The 20,266-nt window shown below is 32.6% G+C and overlaps 2 protein-coding genes across 5 annotated transcripts; both read right to left on the bottom strand.

The window, feature by feature from the left end:
• Window positions 1-6,254: 6,254 nt before the first annotated feature.
• Window positions 6,255-9,950, bottom strand: LOC114374479 (serine/threonine-protein kinase-like protein ACR4). Its single transcript, XM_028332121.1, has one exon. It carries the CDS (start codon window positions 9,215-9,217, stop codon window positions 6,515-6,517), a length of 2,703 nt encoding a protein of 900 aa, XP_028187922.1. The 5' UTR covers window positions 9,218-9,950; the 3' UTR covers window positions 6,255-6,514.
• Window positions 9,951-15,924: 5,974 nt separating this feature from the next.
• Window positions 15,925-20,200, bottom strand: LOC114375063. Of its 4 annotated transcripts, none has more exons than XR_003658692.1 (4): window positions 19,924-20,200; window positions 17,922-18,929; window positions 16,999-17,247; window positions 15,925-16,542 (listed from the first exon to the last, which is right to left on the bottom strand). XR_003658692.1 is itself a non-coding variant. In XM_028332812.1 (3 exons), the coding sequence occupies exons 2-3, from the start codon at window positions 18,909-18,911 to the stop codon at window positions 17,233-17,235; spliced, it is 1,005 nt and encodes a 334-aa protein (XP_028188613.1). In that variant the 5' UTR covers window positions 18,912-18,929; window positions 19,924-20,200; the 3' UTR covers window positions 15,925-17,232. The 4 variants fall into 4 exon arrangements, 2 of the variants coding, with proteins under 2 accessions (XP_028188613.1, XP_028188612.1); XR_003658693.1 differs by having other exon boundaries at window positions 17,015-17,247; XM_028332812.1 differs by having other exon boundaries at window positions 15,925-17,247.
• Between the last annotated feature and the right edge of the window lie 66 nt (window positions 20,201-20,266).

The following is a 20,266-nucleotide window of genomic DNA, read 5'->3' as shown; positions in this document are numbered from 1 at the left end:
AGTCTAAAACTCACAAAAAGGATAAATAGATTTATAAACTCTCGAATTAACAAATTAATTCAAGAGTTTGATAATCATACTTATAAAAATAAAAATTATAAATATAATGTCACCAGATACGGTAATCGAAATGAATTTCAACCAATTCGATTAATAACATGTCATGAAGTTCGAATTTTGTGGCTCAGAGTCCGTCACATAACACTTTTTTTTTACAGCTCACATAACACCTATTAGCTCATTACATTATGGTAAAGGATCAAATAATTAATAATATATATTTTTGTAACACTCAGTAATGAATTTATTAAGTTTAATATTAGTTAATGTTTTCCTCTTTAGTTTTCACTTCATAAGTGAACATAATAGCAAAAGCAAGCTAAAAAGATGAATACTTTTAAAGAGCATAATTTGTAATTGCAAAGTCAGCTGGAACAACTTCTGCATCTATAAGAAGGAATAGCTGTGCATTCTTTTAGTTAAGTTTCTCAAAATATCATCTACTCATTAGATAAGAGACTTTGTTCTGAATTGAGAGACAACTAAGAACTAAAATATATATTCCTTTTAATACTATTTTTAATTATACAGACAAGAGGAAACTTTCGAAATCGAAAATGAAATTACATGCTTAAAAATTTTAAATTCCTTTTTGTAAGTATAAATCATGAATTGGAATTTATTTATTTTTTTGCTAAAAGCCAAATTGCTTCTACCCGAATTTCCCAACCATATAAAAGGACATGTTTGTGGTTAGAACGTTTATTCATGTGCATGGTTGTTAGTGTTGTTTCAGTTACAGACACGCAACATGTCAACACAAACGTTGCACCTCTCGTGCACATACCATAATATTACTCCCTCTATCAGAAAATAATAGTTGTATTAATTTGTTTGACACGTAAATAAAAAATAATAATTTTATAAAATTAATCTAACTTATATTATTATTAATTCATTTATAAATTTTTTGTTAATCATATCATTTCCTTACAGTATAATTATAATAGGAGGTAGGGAGTACCATTTGCTTCGTGTCGTCTCTTAGACGTAACTTTAATTTGCCGTACTTACACGGATCATTCATGCATCCTTTGACCTACCTTTCCAACCCACTTTTTAGCATTACTTCACCTTCACCCTTTTTACGTAAAACTAAAGAAAATACTTTCAATAAAACAATATGTCCAGTGTCTTTGGTTTGGTATTCGATACCCCTTATGTGCCTAAATTTTAATCTTGAAATTTATAATTGTTGTTTCCGTGTCGTTTCACAATTTTGTTGTGAATATATTCGTAAAGGAGGATTTCGAACGTAAAATCAGACACAAGGAATTGTCAAACATATGAGATGAATAAAGGTATTTTTATTAGTTACATAATTATTTGTTTCTTTAATGAGTTTAATTTTATGTATCATTAAGGGTTTTTTTTTTACATAGATAGTTAATCAGAAAGTTGTGTCACGTGTCAGATTTTAAAATACTTATTATCAAAATTAATAAACTTATTACATATAATATTGATTAAATAATAATATAAAAAAATCTACATTGTTGATGTATTCTAATTATTTATTCTCTAATTAGTTAATATTTAATAACAATTTCACTAAAATTAAACAATTTCGATTACTAAAAGTCATTTCTATCAAATAATTAATCATTTTTTTACAGGAAACCAGATAATTAATCATGTTATAAGCTTAATTCAACTTTACATAACTTTGTTTGGACCGAAAAACGCGAAAAAAACAAGCAAACATGATCGGTTTAAAACATTGATTATTGATGGACCTGAGAGGCGGAGCCAGCAATGTCACGTATTTTCTCTTTTTTCATCATCTTTGGAATTCAGAATCAATGTTGTCCTCCTCCAGAATCTGATTCATTCATTAACAAGTTTTTATTTTCAAAATTATCTTTTTTTTAAAGCTCTCTCTCTATTATACATGTGGAATCAACTTCCGTGACAGAAATAACAATAGAAAAATGAAATGTAATTACCACTAAAAAAAGGTTTTTCTATATATTATACTGGCATTTCTTGATTCCCCCTTTAATTTCATTGTGCGACCAATCAGACCATTCAGTATTGATGAGGGAACATGCATGATTACGGTTGTTTTGGATCAAATACTTTTTTCTAGAACCAGTAAGAACATAAGCATACCTAAGTTCTGAGAGATGTCAATATGAAAAATGGTCTTTCGATCTCTCTGGACAAATCAAACTCAACAAATATTTAAATTGAAAATAGAAATATAAAACTGACTCATATTTTTAAAAGATTCTCATTCTTTTTCATATATTTCTTTACATTCAAACTCCTCGTAAATAAAGCGAGAACTACAATTGCCAAATATTAAAAAAAACTGCAAAACTTTATATTTTTTTATTATTTTAATTATTTATCTTTTAAAAAATTCATTTTAATCCTTTATCTTTTAAAAAATATCTAAAATGATCATTATGTTAATTTGAAGTTAATGTTATTAACAATATTGAAATACTGCTACCTAAGAGGCGTCACAAACACAAAAAATGAGAAGAAACACTGCATGAACAATCCTAATCTTCTTTTTGATAAAAAAAAAAATCCAACAAATGTACATGCAAATCATACTTCATAATCAGATTTGGGTGAATGACACCGTGGACGGTGGATTTGGTGATCTCATCAAAGACAATAATCTTGACTGCATGAACAAAATATGAGAATTCATTTCCAATAAATTAGTTTCATCATTCATAATCCTAATCTTCCTTTTTATCAAAATCCAACAAATATCCATGCAAATCATAATTCATAATCAGATGACACATGGACACTGGATTTGGTAATCTCATCAAAGGCAATAATCTTGATTGCATGAACAAAATATGAGAATTCATTTCCAATAAATTAGTGTCATCATTCACAATCCTAATCTTCCTTTTGATAAAAAAAATCCAACAAATGCACGCGCAAATCATAATTTATAATCGGATTTGGGTAAATGACACCGTGGACAATGAATTTGGGAATCTCATCAAAGAGGTAATCTTGCTATTGTGTGTGATGTGAAGGACATGCACATGTAGCAATGACGGTGAAGTGGAAATTACGTTCCATTTAGGTCTATAATAAGCTTTGATTCATTATTTTTTGAGATTTTCAGTAGAAGGATTCCATTTGAAAAAGGTTGGAGAGCGAGATGATGGGAACAAATTTGATACTCAAAGGAGATGAAGTTGATGAGAAATTAGTGTTAAAAGTTTCAGGCTTTAAGAGAAGATTAATAGTTTTAAGGAGAGAGAAGGAGCTAGAACAATTTGGGATCAAGGGATTTTTTTATTTTTTCATCTTGTGACGATTTGTAGCTGATAATATTTAAATGTTTTTAACAGAATTAACTTTAAACTGATAAAATGATCATTTTAAACTAATTTAAAAAATAAATAATTAAAATAAATTTTTTAAGAGATAAATAATTAAAATAAATGAAAAAAATAAAATAAATAATCAAATATATCAATTTTTCCTGGAAGAATGCATAAAGACTTTTTATAGTTAAAGTGTAAATTGATTCTTTGGTAGCCGTGGAGGAGTGAGTGAATGAGTAATGTGTCTGTAATAGAAAGGGATTATTAACCAAAATCAGAAATGAACATTATAACACTAGGCGGGGTGACGTGGAACATTCTGTAAAATGGTGCATGATGGGAGAGCAAGACTGCAAGAGCAATGATGGTGTGCAGTGCACAGAACTAACAGAATCAATATGGGTGGTGTCTGTAAGTCAAGGAAAATATGATCTGATCTATATTCTAAATTAGTAAGTTCATCCTGTACTTCTATGGCCTGCATTAATCTTTGTGCATCTATTATAAAAAAATGGTTTATAAATAAGAAGTTTTTTTTTTTTTTCATTCTGTATATAATAAGCTTATACATATTAAAATTCATGAATACAATTTATGATTTCTATCATGTTCATCGAGATTGTTTTAATAATAATAATACATAGCAATCTGTAAAACATCATTTTTGTGTCTATTTTTCTTCCTCACAGTATTTATTTATGTACATCTTAAATTTCACTTTTAGTTTTACAAATTACATTTATTTTTATTTTATTCAAAAAAGTGATGAAACAATGGCCGTTGTTTCCGGTATTGCCACTATTGTTTTCTGTGTATCTCATTTTATTCTGAAAACCTATTCCAAAATGTAAATTGTAGTTCGTACTTCGGAATGAGTTCTGCATGAACTATTTTATCCGGTGGGTTATGATAACGGGCAAGGTTCCCATAGCAAAAGCCCAGGCCCGTGTTTACTTCATTCGGGACTTGCGAACAATTGTCGAAACCAGAAAAGTTGTTAGGGGTCTGCAACTCAGAAACCATGAAGAAGAGAAGGAAGGCTAAAGAAGAAAAGCCAAGGATAAGGAAGGATTATAATTCTCATTATATATATATATATATATAGTGCCTTCTACCAACAGAATTGTGATTTCCTGATCCTCTAGGAATCTTTACAATAACAGAACAAGCACTACTCAGCACATCTCGCTGCCAGCTCAGCATTTTAGGGCTACCCTTCTTCCATGGTTTTTAACTTGTAATTGTTCAAAGGGAATGAGCCAAGTAGCTGCATGTTTGAATTTCGTTTGAACTGAAGTGTTTAGGGACTTCTGCTCAAGATACCAAATTTCTTTTGATGCTCTGTTTCCCGTGTGAGAGAATTTTGGAAAAAGGAAATGAAAAGCTATTCAAAGTTGATATTTTTTCATTATTTTTCTTTTTCCTTTTGGTTGGAACATTGACTTTTGGACTCATTTGCTTGGCGTCGACTGATACATTACTCAGTTTTGGGGTGCAAAGCCTCACTCTGTTATGATAGTCAAAAGTCAAAATTATGGATTTTTATTCTTCTAAATTTATGGCGTTATTTATGTTTGATTCATAATAAGCTATGGAAAATAAACAGAGAATAGATTTTGGAATGCTTCTTTTAGTTAAAAATGATATTATGAGTCATAATTTTCTGGTTAGTTTTTTCTCTCCGTTATATGAGCCAGAAGAAATCAAGTAGAACATATAGTCCTGTTATCATATTCCACTTGATAAGTATGGCTACATAAATCATTTGATGTCGTACTCATTACGCTCCATGGAAAACCAAATTTTTAACAAATCCATATAGAGTAAGTTTTTTTGAAAGAAAAAAAAAAACTCTTAAGAGTTTCTGATCTTTTTTCTTTTTTGCTTTGTTATTCGATGGAAGTATATTTTTTTATATATTAAAAAAAATTGTTTGAAGATGACTGATGTTTGCCATACCATGACACAATAATTTATCATACTTTTGAAAGACATAAATTCTTCCTTCACATTGACTGTGTGAAAAGTCTATGGGTTCAGCGGGGCAACAGTTGAGTCGGGCAACCATAAACGAATTATTTGCTTTATTGGATATGATATTCTAGGCAAAATATATGAAATTTCGCATTGCAAGTGACTAAATAACAATAACGAAGTTGAAAATAATGAATTTTTAAATGTATATTTTGAAACAAACAAATATAGTATAATGTTATGTAAATAGTATATAAGCGAAGAATTCCCAAATTAAACATGTTAATATTGTGACTCACACTTTAGCTAGAAACTGGTGACCTAGTAGCCAGTAGGAATGTGTTAAATTCATTAATGATTAAACATATAAATCATAATATTATTATTATCAACGATATTATAGTAGTGGCTAGCATGCATGTTTGGTCTCCGTTTGGAGACCCTTGAACTTGCGTTTGCAAAAGGAACTACTCAGCGTACGTTGAGGCCGTGAGGGGGTCCCTACCATTTTTCCAAACATGCAGTACTTAGTTACTATTTGGTGTGTTTGGATTTTCGTTACAGATTACTTTCAATGTCAATCTGTCAATTTTTATTTTATTTTATTTCACGGTGCATTGAACTTTGTGTAAACCCCAATCCAAATACGCTATTGATCTTTTGGAGAATATCCACTGTGAACATTATTTTTAGGGTTTAACATTTGCAACTCAAAATATAGACCACTCGATTAGATTAAGGGCTGTAATCTCTGTAGAGAATCTTATCAATTCGAAAACTAAATATCTTCCTAATCTGAAAGGGCAGAAAAAGGGATGCAATTCAAGCAAATACTGATAATAATTAACTTCAAATTACCATTTGACCTGAGGTTGTAAAATAACCAAACTCTCTAATTGAAAAAAAAAAAAAAAAAAAAACCAATGCTATGATAGAATTGAACGCGGATGATAAGCTTTACAATCAATAAAATGAGATGATAGCTACCTTACATCCAAGTGTAGTACTTGCATGAAAGAATGAAAGCTAGCTCCACTAAGATTCTGAAACACAACTCTCAGGAAATAGGAACTAAAATAATGTAAGAGTTGCATCCATGCATGATGAAACTCATCAATTAAACAAAGCAAAACAAAATTTACTAATAACATCTGCTTCCTTCAAATTTCCCACGGTTAAAAGTTGTGTTGCAAGAACAATCTCTCTCGAGGAGAGGCAAGACCAATCTCTTCATCAAGACTTCTCAAAACACCACCACCTCCTCCAACATTGCTCAAATTCCTTCCTTCTGCATTTTTCCCCTCGACTTCGGCCTCCGAGCCCGATCTTCTTTGAGAAGAAGTGACACTGGGGAAAGTGATCCATGATGGTGCTCTAAACTCAAACCTCTGATCCTCCACATCAGTGCTTTCTGAGGCTGACCTGTTTGAAGATGATTTCTTGTGCAATCTGTTACTTCCCAAAACCACCTCAGTGGGCAAAATTGGCTGCTCAATACAAGGGCTCCCCATTAACTGTGCAAGTGCTCTCTCCAAAACTGTTGTCACTTTGTCCATTGAAGGCCTATCCTTACCTCTCATTCTCACACTTTTACAAGCCACATTAGCTATCCTTCTCAAGGCATCAAGATCAGGAGGAGGTTTCAAAACTGGATCCAAAATTGCAGCTATATCTCCTGACTTGATCAGAGGCACTGCCCATTGAACTATGTTCCCTTCTTCAAATTGCATGTCAATGGCTTTTCTACCACTTAAAATCTCCAAAAGTAGAACACCAAAGCTATATACATCAGACTTTGTGGTAAGATAATGAAGCCTATAGTATTCAGGATCAAGATAGCCAAGAGTCCCAGCTGGTAGTTCAGCTAGTGGGGAGCTACTATCTGCAGGACCAAGTAGTGACAAACCAAAATCAGCCACTCTAGCATTGTGTTCTTCATCTATGAGGATGTTTGAAGACTTGATGTCTCTGTGAATCACGGGTGGACAAGCATATCCATGCAAATATTCGATTCCGCGAGCTGCTTGCACTGCAATTGTTACCCTTCTCACCCAATCCATTTGCTCTTGCATCACCTTGTTGCCATGTAGGTGTTGATGCAAAGAGCCATGAGCCATGTACTCATAAACAAGGAGCCTCTCTCCACCTTCTTCACAGTAGCCTAGTAGATTGAGCAAGTGTGCATGGTTCAACCTAGAGAGCAAGTCAAGCTCGGTGTGAAACTCCTTGGAATTCTTCTGCATGTTGGGAGACACTATGGCCCTTTTAACAGCAACAACAGTACCATCTTTGAGAACTCCTTTGAACACACATGAAAAACTTCCCTTCCCCACTATAGACTCTTCTTTGAATCCACTAGTTGCCCTTTCAAGCTCCTCGTAGGGGAACATTTGTGCCCTCCTAATCTTGAAATCCTCCAAGTCCGGTCGGATCTTGCATTTCTGATCCTTTTGGTTTGAAGAGCTCCCTTTTAGTTTCTTCACCTTTGGCCCTGAACACTGACAATTTCTTAGCTTGTAGCGAACATACAAAACAGCAGTTATAGACACAATGCTAACTAAGAAAACAGCAAAGGCTATCTCAGCAATAAGCACTGGCAGCTGCATAGACCAGAATCTTTCAGTTCTCTTGCCAAAGGCAGCATTGGAATAGGAAGAGGAGCAATTGGAGAGGCATTCAGGTGAGGAACAAATAGAACAATTATATTCACACAGTATGTCAGATTTCAAATTGCATCCACTTCTCTGATACATCTCAGGAGGACAAGCAGCACTGCAAGGCATGCAAATGTGAGAATCTGGGGACTTGCAAAGACCATTTTGTTGGGTTTCATAGTAACCTGGAGAACATGGAGTAGACCTACACATTCTTGGTGAAACAGGCAAAGGGAGAGAGGTAGGGAAGCCAACACCCCAACAAACAGGCATAAGAGATTTCTCAACAAGTACTCCACAGGTGAAATAATTCCCAGCACCAATCTCAAAGGCCTTAATCCCACTAGGAACTGGAGTACCTGCTTTGAAACTATAGCCCCAACAAACCACACCACGATCATAGCTCCTAATGCCACATGCATGGAACTTCCCTCCCACCACAGAAAGCATGGGATCAATTGGAGCCAATTCAACATTACCTTGTCCTTGCCCCGAACGCGTCAACGAAATTGAAAGCTCTTCCCCCAAATCCAACAAGCTCCTCCCCCAGCAAACAGCTCTAGCATTCACCCCTTCTAAGATTCCACACACATGGTACCCTCCAGCAGAGATCTTCTGGAACCTCATGCCTTGAGGGATCATGCTAATAACTTGGCTACTAGTCTCATCCCCCCAACAGAACACAGTCCTATTCTGAGAAAACAAGCCACAATTGAATTGAGAACCTGCTGAGATTGATTGAACCTGCCCATCAAACACATAGTTGTTGGTCATGTTGTAGCCCCAACAATCAACCAAAGAAGTGTTCCTGTGTCTTCCAGTCAATGGTTTCCTCAATCCACAAACGTGGTAGTCACCAGCACTGATCTCTAGGTACTGAGCTCCCTTAACCATAGGCTGTGGCACACCCATTTCAACATGGCCACTGCTACCCCAACAATAAGGTTGGTTAGAACTCATTAAAAGCCCACACACAAAGCCATCACCAGCAGTTAGACCAAGGAATGGAAAATGCGTTGGCGTTCCATAAATTATGGCTGAGTCTATTCCATAACAGGTCACAGTGTGAGATCCATCTGATTTCAAGCCACAAAATACTGACCCTTTGTCGCCATAAGAGACGGCAATGGAAGACATGGAACCAAGACTTGAAATTTGCAACCACAAGCATGAAAAAACCACAACCTCAAATAGAGTCCCAAATAAAACTGGCCATAGGTTCATGTTCAAAGCGTATATATATAAGAATTGTGTTTCTGAATATTAACTAATAATGTTGGTCGGATATATATATATATATATATATATATATATATATATATATATAGAGAGAGAGAGAGAGAGAGAGAGAGAGAGAGAGAGAGAGACCTTTTGACTACTCAACAAGAAATACAGTTTAAAGGGAGAGAGCAGGTCTAACAATCTTCATATAAATAACCAAAAAACAATGTTACCTCATGATTTATCACAATTTTCATGGATAACTAGCAATGAAGGGAAAAGAGGCCAAAAAAAGTGGTGGGGGATGTAAAACAACTAGTGGAATAAGGCCACTTTTGTTGTTGGATGTAAAATTGTCAGCCAAATCAGAATCTTCATTGTGGGTTTGTATAAATAAGCAGGCCACAATCAGCAACACAGAAAGCAAGGAACTTTATTGGATCTTCTGTCCACTTTTGATGCTTACAAGAGAAAATTCCAAGCTTGTTGCTGGTTTTTGGTGAGAGATGAAATTAATTACGAAGAAGAAAAGCCAGCTCCATCTTGTGTGTGTTTCAACTGTGCTGGAGTCAAGAGAAACTGTCATAATAGATTAAAAAAAAAACTGAAGGTGTTTTGCAGGTTGAAAGGGTGGGGGAGAAGGTGCATTAAATGACACAAAACTGCTACTTCTGAATATGTGGAAATGTAGGTGAAGGCATTAAATACGAAAGTTAATGCTTTTTGATATTTCCATGCCTGGACTGCCAAATTTTACTTACATCAAGAGAGGTATATTTATCATGGCATGGGAACAAGAACAATACTACATTTTACACCCAGAAAACATTTGCGATTTGAATTCTTTATTCTCCGGGCTTGTGGTTAGTGACTTGTGGAGTTTCTGTTTCTTTACTCACCTTACCTTTTTACATAAACTTTAATTTCTTGTGCATTTTGTTATTCTTTTTCCTCATAATTATCATTCTTATCATGTTTAGTTTGTTTTTTACGGTCAAATTATTATTCAAAATAATAAGTAATCTTTTCTTTTTTTACATTTTTTGGTGTATAATTAATAGTTTCTTTTATTGCTTTAATTCATTAATCAATGTATTCATTAACGATTTAAAAGTAAAAAAGAAAATTAAATGAAAATATTTTTTAATTATAAATGTATTAAATATTATTACACTTATCATTAAATATTTTGAACTTTTCATTAAAGGATGTTAACCAAACATCACTAACACGCATGTATTTAATATTAACCGAACAGTTTCATCGTAATGAACACTATTAGCTCTTTGAGAGATTAAATTTTTTTCACAAACATCGACCCCTTGCATTGAGAATAATCCCTTGTCCATGTCTTAATCATAGTTAAAGTTGATTCCTCTCCAAATTTAACAAGTTATAATCGAATACTAGAAATCAATTTCAAATATATATTTTAAATTCAAATGTTTTTAATATTGGTTTGATATATCCCTTATGGTTTTAATATGATAATTTAATAAGTTATAACTCAATATTGAAAACAAGTAATTTTGAATTTATATTTTATCTTTAAAAATTAAATACACTCCTAAAATACAACCGATATGTTCTCTTAGGCCTTTAATATCAATGGAAGAATTTAATTTAACTTTGAATCCTAAAAAACTTTTTTTTTTCGATTTATCATTTTCCACATCTTTTATTCTAACCTAAATTTCAATGTTTTTCTAAAAGAATGTCAATAGTTAAAATCAACAAAATATATATAGTGTTTAAAATATTTATATAGAGAAAAACATATAAATCATGTTTATATTGTTAAATACTGACATGCATATGTATAAATGATATCAACCTTTGCAGTATAGTATCTGACTTTCCGTTGTGTCTACCCTACAAAGAGTGAGATAAACACTTTTGCCCGATCAGTTTGCAGACTCTACTTTCATCCTCACTATTTGTAGAAAGCCACTCTTTCTTTACCGCAATCTTTAGAAAGAAATAACACGCATTGGTGTTGCCTTCAGGATATATAATAACCTGTTAATCGTGCAAACAGGGCCAAATTACAATCGAATCTGGGACCATATATGTTACTTGTGATAATTCATATTAATATTCAACCGCGTTAATCCGTAATAAGAAACCATATGCTTCTTATCCGCTTACAATGGGCGAAATTCTCGATAATCAGAAATAGGGTTATCAAACTCTCGAGTTAACTTATTAATTTTTATGAATTTACGAGTTTATTTGTCTTCTATGAGTTGACTCTTGAATAAACATTTTTTTTGTAGACTATGAATAAATTTTATAAACTCTAAATAAACTAGGTCAAATCTTGAGTTTATCAAGAGTAAACGAGTTAACAAGTTAAAAAAAATTAGACCAAAATATAAATTATTTTTTTATATGTGTTTAACATTCAAAAACATATCTTCATTTAGCGTTTTATTCTCTAATATAAAATTCTCACCTTTAATAACATCAAATCCTTATTTTTTAATAATATCAAATCTTCAATAAGAATGATCTATCACTACTGTAACATTTACAAGTTATTGTCTACTAGTAATGTATTTAAATATTTTTGTTAAATATTTTAAACTTTATGATTTAATGTTTTGCTTTATTATATTGTTGAAATGTTTAATTAATATGTTATTTATAAATATTTTATTATTATTTTTATATGAAGTAGACTCTTACAAGTTTATGAGGTTTATGAAACTATCACAAGTCTACGTAAATTCTCGAATTTGATAATCTTAATAAGAAAGACAACACCAGCGCTTCTTATCTGCTTATGGTGCATGTGCCTCTGGCCTGTGAGTGCTCTATTTCAAACTTGAACAAACATGACATTTAATACTCTTATTAATTTTAACTTCTTATTAGGGTTGATCGAATGAAACTTGTTAAAACTTAAAATTTATAGTCAACGTTCGAGTGCATGGATCAACCGGTTCCTGATAATTGATGGGTTTTTTTTTCTTTTTTTCCTCTATTTCTTTTCTATTTGCACTATTATACTATTTTTGTTGTTGTTGTCATTACAGATGTTGTTATTGACAGAGATTGTCTTGACATATGTAGTTGGAGTTTTTTAGGCTTATAGGTTCTCTTATTGTTTTTTGTTCTATACTGTGCTGGGTGCCTGACAGCCTGAGTGTGTTAATGTTGCAATAAGTGATTTTGAGTAGTTCTCACAGAAGGCTGGAGCATGAAGGCAGTGTCGGAAAGTGAAAACCAAAAGAGAAAGAAGAAAAGAAAAACTGAATGATAGAGAGAGTTGCCGAAAAAAATACTTTTAATATTTTTATATTTTTTTGGGTGACAAACCTGGCCAATCATTTTAATAGTACACGGGTGTAACAGGAAGTTCAAAACTTCACCTTATAACGATTCTGTGAGGAAGACGATGACATAAGTGTCCTACAATTTCATTAAAGAAGCATGTGCAATACATTTGTTGTGTTTCTGTTGTAATAATATTTTATGGCAAACCGAAAAAATTACTAGCTGAGTCGCGGACAATGTCTCTTTCTTTAAGACGTTTCGTGGCACTGCCAAAAATTATGCAAGCAGATTATCAACCACGAAGTCCCCAAGATAAAACAGTCCAGATCACTATATATAGGAAGTGACAGAAAGAAAGAGAAAGAAGTTTGCCGAAAATGCATCGGTTGAAATATGGGAGGGAGAAAGAAAAGTTGAGGAAATGCTTCTCAACTAGGACAAGGAAAAAAGAAGAAATGAGCTCTCTATATATAGGAAGTGAAACACTATTCAAGTGTTTATCCTGAGCGATGTGAGACTTTAAGCCTTTTTTTTCTCTTTTTTTTTTCAAACTTTCATCCATATTTTTCTTTGTTTTTCGTTTAACATGAAGAACTAGGGGTGCAATTATAACAAAGTTGTTAAAATTAGGGGAGATTTATGTAGGGATAAACTAAGGAGGGGGTGTGCATATAATAAGTCTTAAACTCAGGAATGAATAGTGTAATATGCTCTAATAATAATTTTCCAACCTTAAGGCGTGCAACACAGTAAGGAATTGATATTTTGAACCAAGCCTATAGCATAGATTCATTAAGCTTAGTACTTGCTTGACATATTTTACTTCCTTGTTCAACCTCAATACTTACGTAACATATTATATTTTTCTGTTTAAAAGACATATCAGTGGATTAAAAGGATGGTATTTATAAACTATTTTATCTCAAATCTCAATTCCTAAACGATGTACATAAGATTTTTTGGTGTACAAAAACAAACCCTTAATCTAGATTAAGGGGTGGAAGTTTTTTTTTTTTTACTTTGATACGATGATAATCCTAATGATGTCAGCAGACTAAAAATTGGAATGAATAATAATATATAGTTGGCCAAACAATATAAGTCAAACAGCATTTTTTTGGTCGGCTAAAAAGATATATTTGTCATTGAGAAATGGCTTCCTCCTCAATAATCAGTCTTCAGTGATATACCGATATGCTAAACCTCGTGATTTTCACGTAGGGATATCCTAAATTTCATATGCTCTTCGTTGGTTTTGATCAATTACATTCAAACTCGTTGTTTCTAGGTAGGTGGTCTCAATTAGCTCTTTATCAATCACTAGCATAACATTTTGTTTACTTTTCTTATTCTCTGTCAGTCAACTATGCTGCTATGTAATATTAAACTATTGGTATGCAGGTTCTCGTACATTTTTATTCAAAATTAACTTTAGCTGTCTAGTTTACAACTATTAAACGGTAATCAAAGTTGTGTATATTTAGATTTCAAATAGCTAATTAATTTGCTTTTTTGGGATGCATGCTAATTTGCTTGTAACGTTATAAACCTAACAATGCTATTAATTCAAACGTAAGAAAAAAGACAACGCTATTAATTATCAGTATCGAATCCCACATAATGAATCAACAGGGAAAAACAAGAAACAGATTTTCTTTGGTTTATATATATATATATATATATATAATGAGGAATTTTCTTTGGGTTTGTGAGCTCATAGGGTAGCCTCAACTGGAATAAATCGTCATAAGAAATAAAAATAAAAAAGGACTATTATTTCTTATCTTGAAATTTCTTTTTGCTCAAATTAAGATTAATACAATGGTAAGCTTTTATAAGAGAAAGTGAATATGTAAATGGGAAAAGGACAAATTACATTGTGGGATTGAACTGAGGCACTCATAAGTAACATCTCACAGTTTAACTGACTCACACTAACCCAATATTTTGAAAATTTAAAAGACATTGAATATTTTTTAAATGATCAATAAATTAATGAATAGAAATTTATTTATTAACATGCATTATATTTTATTTTTGAAAAATACTAATGAGTGTCCTTCAATATATTTTTTTTTACCTATATTACCAATACAATTCATCATAATTTTTAATAAGAAAATATTTATTGATAACTTAATTAATATGCCCTTAAAATACTTTGCCCGTATTTTTACCTATCAACTTATGTGTCCTGTTTGCCCTACCATTCTGCCTCGAGCCCACAAATCTATTACTTTTTTTATTATTGATAATCTATTGCTTGATCCTGAAGCAGGAGACTTAGTATAATGCTTTTAAGAATTGCAATGTACCTAAAGTGGCTAAAGTGCGTGAGTACTGAAGTTGAATTGATAAGTTCATGGTATGGACATGATTTCTTAACGTATAAAACAAAGAATTACTCCAGCAACGCCTTCTCTCTTAAAGAATTAAGGGATAACATTTAGGTGTATTACTTATAGATATTTATTGTGATGTTTTCTAATTTAAATTAGAGTTTCATATGGATAATCCGTGTTAATTTTTAATGTCATTTCTATTGTGCGAGTTATGAAGACGAAATTATAATTTATGATCTAAGAATGACATTAACAAACATACTCTCTTAAGTTTTGTCCTGAAATAGTTATGAAATGTAATTTATAGAAAAGAATATCATTAATCATTAATTAGAACATAAGTAAAGACGCTTGGAAGCGACTCAAATTAACTTTTCATGTTATCTGTCTGTGTATCACCACTCCCAACGTTTGACTATTCTTGCCAAAGAGTACTATATTTTCATACGTCCAGAAAGAAGAGTTCTAGTTTGAAAAGATTAACAAGGATAAAAGCTTTGTTGGGTTGGAAAATCCAGAATAATAAATATCTTGACTGATTATGAACGATTAACTTTTTCTAATTATATCAATCTTATTTCAGCATACCGACAATATTATATCTTCCTAAAGTTCATGCACGAGGACTTTTCTTTTGGAGGATGATCAATTGATGTAATTTGCATATTCGATAACGGATTGATTCAAATATACTTTGTATTTATAATATCAAAAAAAAATTTAAGTTATCTTGTGAAAAGTAATTATTAACTAATTTACTAGGCAATTGGTTAGAATCTAGGATCAACAGGCTTATCCTCCAACATGCCAATTTGGGAAACACATTCATATCCTTCCACCATCACACGTTTTAATGCAAAATTTGTAATTAAGATTTAATTTAGACACACATTTCAATTAAATTTAATAGTTCAAAATTTATTCTACTCAACTTCAAAACACAATACAGTAGACAAATAAGTCCTTCGCGGAGCACAGGTAGAATACGCATTTTCACGAGTAGAGCTCAAAGACATGTATAAGCTCAAAGGTAGGATACCCAGAAAATGTTTTACTACTCAAATATACCCAAGTTAATTGATTGATGAGTTCAGTCTAAGTAAATTCTACGATATATGATCAGATCAACGTAAATATACAATCAGAGTGTCTCAAAGCCCAGTACACCTTAAAAAAGAAACAATAATTTCTATCATTTCTAAATACTATGAACTTCATGGTTGACTTTATAACTCTAAATAAAATCTACCTGAAAGGCTACCTTGCATTTTTATTATTCTGTGAGTATATTTCTTGCAAAACAATAAGGCAACCTGCAGCCAGTTAACATGATTAACAGAATCATCTTAAATTTCAATTAATGATATTGAACATTTGGGGTTGGACTGCCTCAGAATATACTCCAGGCGCAGAAAACTAAGTTGCAAAACAAAGCTAGCAGCAGCAGCAGCAGCAGCAAAATACAAAATTCTTGGACGGGAATGTAAGTTGTTGATTTACAAAAAGATTAGAATAGGAGACAAGGATAGGGTTATCTCCAATCTTTCATGTAACCTTTCAAGGCCTGTCTCACTAATCCTTATGGTTCTCAAAACAAGCTGAAGTGTTAGTTGTAGTTCATACGTACTAACTGTCATCCTTTTGATTCATTGAGAATTCTGGAACTAATGCTTTCAGATAAAGCATACGAAGCACCTCGTGAAATCACTGAACAAGAACAAAAGAAAGAGGTGGTAGCATCAAATGAGTAGAAAAGAACTTCACGATCAAAGTAATATATTTTTAACAAATAAGTTAATAGCACCTAAAAAAAAGTATGAAGAAAGTCTTCCACAAGCTAGGCATAACTATGCACAGTATGTAACCAGGTATGCAAGGGTAAAATTGAACAAGTTGGCTTTTATGTAAAAGACAAAATGGGTAAGGTTGGAATGTGTATCGATATGACGATATGGCTAAGAGTTTCTAATTTATATTATAACAGGCCAATCCTGCATTCCTGTGGCTTCAATTGGGAAATAATGAAGTTCGGTAATTAGCAAATGTAAAATGCACAGAACAATTTCTAAGATGTTTAAAATATCATGTAATTACTTTACCAACATATGAATCATATTATTAAAGAAATTGAATGCTGCAAAAGAATTGAATTAATAGGTTTACTGTTAGGTTTGGTTACTCGTTGTATTTGATGCAGTAACTGTTAAAGCGCCTTGGAGATTAGCCTCATGGATCTTCTAGGTTGGACTGTCAAAGCTTTCTTCATGCTTCTTAAGAACATTCCAACAGGTTTATCACTGAAACATTGGACTTCGGGATATGTGTTTCCTCTTTTTGCAAAGTTTCATTTTACACTCCTGATCACCACACTCTAGGCCAGACTTCTTAAGTGGATCATCAAATTGGGAACATCTGGAAGAAGCACAGTATGAATATGCTCAAATCAGTGTGGTATAAAACTTAATTAACTTTGAAAAATGTTGCTGAGAGGAGTAATTATTCTGAACTCTCCCTTCCATTAACAATTTTGCCGACTTTCTGCAAATAACAGGATGTTTTATATACTTAGTGAATTCATAAAAACAAAGATAAATATTCGTTGCATGGGAGCCACAAGCCAATATGCCTGTAAAGGATTCTCAGAACTGTTAAGATCGTCAATAAATGAAGTTCATATTCTCTTCCCTCAAACCCTATACTTTATCCCCTTCTCCAACACACACAAACATAAAAAAAGTAAAAAGATGTTTTCACAGGTATGTTACAAAGGATTAAAAAAGTACAATCATAAAAATTGAGGATAAAATACAAATTAATGAGAGCTCTATTAAGCAACAACTAGCAAATAACGAGAAAATAAATACTGATCAAACTACAATGAAAAAGATACCAATTTGAATAATAAGCTTACATTTTCAAGAAGTAGAAAGGGTAAGGAAACTGTATTTAGTAATAATATGAATCATTTAATAATGGGATTAATTTCACATTACACTATGAAAACCATGAGCCTATTAAGCCTTCCAACTGGAAAGAAAACTAAAAAGTATACATCTATATCTGGAAGGCTAGAGATAGCACCATACCCATTCTTCAGTTGGTGATGGGAGATTCTTCCCATTGGTATCCAACTTTATCTCGCTTGATTTTATTAGTCCACCCTGTTCCACGTCTAAAGAATTCTTAGGATCACTTAAAACTTCTGAAACTTGTAGCTCCAAAGAACCACTTAACAAAGCTCCTGGGCATATCATACCAGGGTTCACAGGGCAAAAACCATTTAGCATAGCACAATCTTCAGAAATTTCATTATCAGGCTTTGAACTTTCATGCCCTAGTGAGTTGAGACCTGACTGTGAATTGCAAACAGAACCACATATTGACTTAATGAATGCAGTATCAGTAGCAATTGAATCAAGGGTTTGCTTAGATACATCTTTAGTGCAATATTCGGCACCAGAAATATAACTGTTTGGTGCACCATAACTAACATCCGTTGAGACAGTGGATTGATTTTCATTTACATTTTTTTCCACATTTATGCATGGAGTTAATGAATCATATATTGAAGGACAGCAACCTATATTCTGTTGATCAAGCCCTGTAACATCTTCTTTTACCAATTTCAAGCTTGGGGCATATTTGGTCTGTCCATTACAATCATCAAAGTGGCCAGAATTTGTATTCCATATAAAGGAACTTTTTCCTTGTGTAGAACTCCCTCCTAAGCTACTGAGATCCTGCCAAAGACTCCTAAATTCTTTCTTCCTACACACTTTCTCACTCACGCATACCTCATTTCTATACCTGTTAGTCCAATCTGATGGGGATGAATTTAAATCAATAAAAAGATTAATTCCCTCATCTGACCTGACATAAAACTCAAAACAACGAGGAGGTTGATTAGTTGCTTTTAGTGAAGAAGTAAAATCTTTTTCTTCCGAAGAAACACCAGTTTCTACAGCTCCACAGTTATTCTGGTGAAAATTTTTCACTGTCTTGCTTCTTGTATTGCGTAAATGAACATCAGAGTTTCTTACAGGCAACTTTCTCTTCTTTGAAGCTCCCGTATACATTGTATACCCAAGGCCCTCCTGTAAATGATAAACAAACATGGCTTCATAAGTATTTGTTACAAATGATTGTACCATAAAAAAAAATAGAGGCGGAAGGAATAATTCAGTATACACCTTATATGCCCTCACCCATATGCATTTATGGTAACTTGGTTACAGGCACAATATGTACTACTACTGTCCAGTCCGTAGTATGAGAAAGTACGAATTTATTTAAGAATTAGATCACATGCACACTTTTAGATTCCAACCAATTATGTAAACAATGATTGAAACTTTTATTATTATACTCTCTTTGATCCAGGTATTTAAAAACCCAAGAGGAATAATTTCATCACAGATTTGCTTAACCAATAAGCATATTTTCCAGTAACTATTGAACTTGTGTCTGATTTGAGACAGATTTATCCTTTTGGAGGAATCAACTACACAGTAAATGGAGACGTACATGGTATATCCCCAGCGCAGAAGAAATAAATTTCTTTAAATCTGTCAAACAGTTTCTACACTTCAATGTGCTGCATTAATACAAAAGAAGCATGCCAAAAAAAAAAAAAAAACATGTATTGACAAATATCTAGAAATGCTCTAAAAATGATGCAGCAATACCATTAAACTACATCTATAAGTGATTTACAGAAATTTTTTCCTTGTTAGTAAAACATAGTATTACAACCTCAAATGAGAAAATTAGTGCGTGGAATATCATATCAGGAAGGCTAACTTGGAAAGGGAATGTGCTAGATATTATGGATTCAATCAAGATTTAAGAAGTAATGGTTCCTTCACATTTATACCTCATTGAAACCTACTTATCTTTTCTCTTTTTTTTTATAAATATTTTGAGGGTTTTTCGTTTGTGAAGCTTAACTGAGAACGCGTTATTAAGAAATGAAACAGCTCCCATTCCATTAGTGGTAGTAGTAGTACAGCAGTGAAGGTGCCAAAATAAATAAATAAATAGTTGAAATAGATTTATTTATTTATTGAGAAATAAAGAGAGAGAGGGTACCTGATAAGAAATCTGGCGGAGAATGTGAGCCAAAAATGGAAAACGAAGTTTTATTTTAGTAAGGTTTTAGCATAGCAATAAAGACAAAGACAAAGAAAGAGAGCATCGCAATGACGTTTCATTATTTTTGTGTTCAGTCGAGACGAGTGAAAGGGGCAATTTCCAATTTCTCTGCTCTTTTGGATCAATCCAATTCCAGGGATTACCTGCTCAAGCTCAAGCTCAACTACCCTATCCCTTCTTTAATCCTTTGTAATGGAATTTGTAGCCCAGGAAACGGTTTCAAGTCATTTTGTATCACTATGAGACCAAAAATTACTTATATAAATGTATGTTGGGACTC

Source organism: Glycine soja, chromosome 11 (genome assembly GCF_004193775.1).
Source record: "Glycine soja cultivar W05 chromosome 11, ASM419377v2, whole genome shotgun sequence".
NCBI lineage: Eukaryota > Viridiplantae > Streptophyta > Magnoliopsida > Fabales > Fabaceae > Glycine > Glycine soja.
This window is presented reverse-complemented; position numbering and strand designations above follow the sequence as displayed.